We start from the raw sequence: 2595 nt of genomic DNA, 5'->3' as shown, positions 1-2595 counted from the left end.
AAGTCGAAAATAAACTGACAACGCCATGGCAAAAAAAGAAAAAGACCAAAAGAAAAACAACAGCATACAAAACACAACATAGAAAACTAAAGACTGAGCAACACGAACCCCACAAAAACTGGGGGACAAGGGTTAGATGTAGTACTCCGATTCTTTTAATTTAATAACTTACGTCTTTGATGCTACTAACTGTTTAATATATGCTTATGTGGGTAAATGAATACACGAGGTCCAAAATATTGGTAAATGCTTGGTCGTGCCGTACTATGTGCTAGTTTAGTCCTTTTTTTTAGTAGTCACCACTCTCCCTAGTGGAGAGTGTCTTTCATTTTTCAAATAATCAACAATGCATACCGCATTAATTTGATAAAAAAGTAACAAAACTAATATACACAGGGACCTTTACATGCATACTGAATTTCAAATGAATAAATATAAATCTTTTTCATTGATAATTTGAAGACGTAAGTCGGGACTTTGTGTATTGTGTCTCGATATACATTGCCTGAAAAATGTAAAACTTGTACCATAAAGCTTGTCCCATCCTTTCACTATATGGTGAATAGTATCACCGTTGCTGCTAACGTGATCTAAGTCAGCATTTCCGTCGTAATTCCACGTGGTCATTATTGTTGCAAACGGATATTTAAGAGGGTTTCTCGTATTAACAATATCTTTAAAAATGGCTTTGGTGTCTTTCCAGGTAGATTTGATCAAAATATTAGTTGTTCCGTGATCCTTAAATGTTACGAATAATTGTAAAGCTGCTGGTGTAATATCTATTCTTGATATCGGAGCGGAGGGTAGATTATTTTTAGATGGATCATTTTGACCAAAAACAATTGATGTACCATATGGAATTTCAGTTAGTCCATGTGGTGCAATAGGTAATATGTTCATTTCACCTGTCCTCGACAATTTGACAATAGGACTGTAAACGTCAGCCCATGGAAGTCGATGTGAAATTACTATCTCAGACACATGATTGAACAAGGTATCCGTATCTACATTTCTAACAGACATTGGTTCTCTCACAAACTGTTCCTCGTTAAACTGATCCCTGAAAACTTCTATTTTTGTATCATAGCTGGAAAACAAAGTCTCACTATTTATTGACTGTGATGCATGATGCTCTAACTTTATAAAATCTACTGTAATTGATTTCATTTGTGCTGGATCAGTTAGAATATTCAGCAAAATTTCATTTTCCTTTAAAAAACTGTACTTTGGAATCAGCCAAACATGTTTTGTTTTCATTGAGCTGAAGTATGCATTTTTTAGTGTGGTCCCTGATCCTTCAGTTTTATACGTGCAAGTTACAAGAAATATATCTACAACGTATAGAAATTGCAGAACAAGTCTTGTATCTGTGTCATCGACGTGTAAGTTATTAAACTTAACTTTCATATATAAAGATTTTGACGTATTAGACCGACCATGTTCCATAGTAACACTTGGATATAATATAGAGTGAACGGCATCATAATGTGACTCGAGCTGTACTCTCGAAAATTCCCATAATGTTTTGTTGTTTCTATCGCAAAGTCCATGTTTATCATGAAAATTATTTTCAAATGACCTGTATTTAGGATGCATCACTGTAACAAGAAACATAGTTACATTTTCATGGTAGATCGGCAAGAGTAAATTTTTATTGCTTGGACATAATGACTGCGATCTTTTCCTCGTCAGAACAGCAGAAGACATATCATCTCGTGCCCGGCCATTTGAATACATTATATCTTTGTCACAGAAAAGTGAACATTTAAATATTTCGTTGCTAATGTATGGATCTAATGTTTTAATTTCCAGTTGGTCTAGTTCGACTCCATAAAAATCCGTCTTATTTACACTTATTGAAAGAAAATGTCTTCCAGACGATAGATTTAAATTTGGACCAATCGGTCCACTGTGAAGAAAGTTATTCCATCCTTTACCGTAATTGCTTTCGTCTGGTGACGTTAAAATACCCAATCGTATTCCATCTATACCAAATTCAATAATATCACTTCCTCCATCGTTAGAAAATCTAACGTTATTTAAATTAACAATTGTTTCAGCACGGAGACAAAAATATATTTTAAATGAATCGTCTGTTTTAAAATTAATGGATCCATATCCAGTTGAAGAATCTCTGTTGATTGTAAATTTATCCATGACGTAATTTTCAACTTCGAGTGGGAATAAAGATTCCCCATACAACATTAAAGAATGTTGAAGAAACACAAGAGCACGTATTGCCGATAAATACATATCCAAATATTTTGTAAAGAATTATACAGAAGTGAAATATTACATCCTGTTTCATCAGAACATACGTTGATTATACTATAAGTTTATCAGAGATGATTCATAGTTTTATAAAATACATATCACTAATCGATTACTTTCTTATAAAATGTCAAAAAGCAAAACAAATACCATCAGAGAATGAAATATCTTACCACATTAAACATTTAAAAGTGCACAAAATACAAACGTACCTCTACAATAGGTGTAGTGATGATTGATATTAGAACAAAATTGTCAAACACCTTCGTTTTTTAAATACCAATACAATTATTTGTACATAATTAACTATTTTGTGCATGATAT

At 32.9% G+C, this 2595-nt stretch overlaps 1 protein-coding gene across 1 annotated transcript; it reads right to left on the bottom strand.

The window, feature by feature from the left end:
- Positions 1-299: 299 nt before the first annotated feature.
- On the bottom strand, positions 300-2380 carry LOC127707715 (uncharacterized). The gene has a single exon (XM_052212409.1). It carries the CDS (start codon positions 2251-2253, stop codon positions 421-423), a length of 1833 nt encoding a protein of 610 aa, XP_052068369.1. The 5' UTR covers positions 2254-2380; the 3' UTR covers positions 300-420.
- Positions 2381-2595: the final 215 nt, after the last annotated feature.

Source organism: Mytilus californianus, unplaced genomic scaffold, assembly GCF_021869535.1.
Source record: "Mytilus californianus isolate M0D057914Y unplaced genomic scaffold, xbMytCali1.0.p SCAF_7, whole genome shotgun sequence".
Taxonomy (NCBI): Eukaryota; Metazoa; Mollusca; class Bivalvia; order Mytilida; family Mytilidae; genus Mytilus; species Mytilus californianus.
The sequence above is the reverse complement of the archived record's forward strand: the minus strand, read 5'-3'. Positions and strand labels throughout refer to the sequence as shown.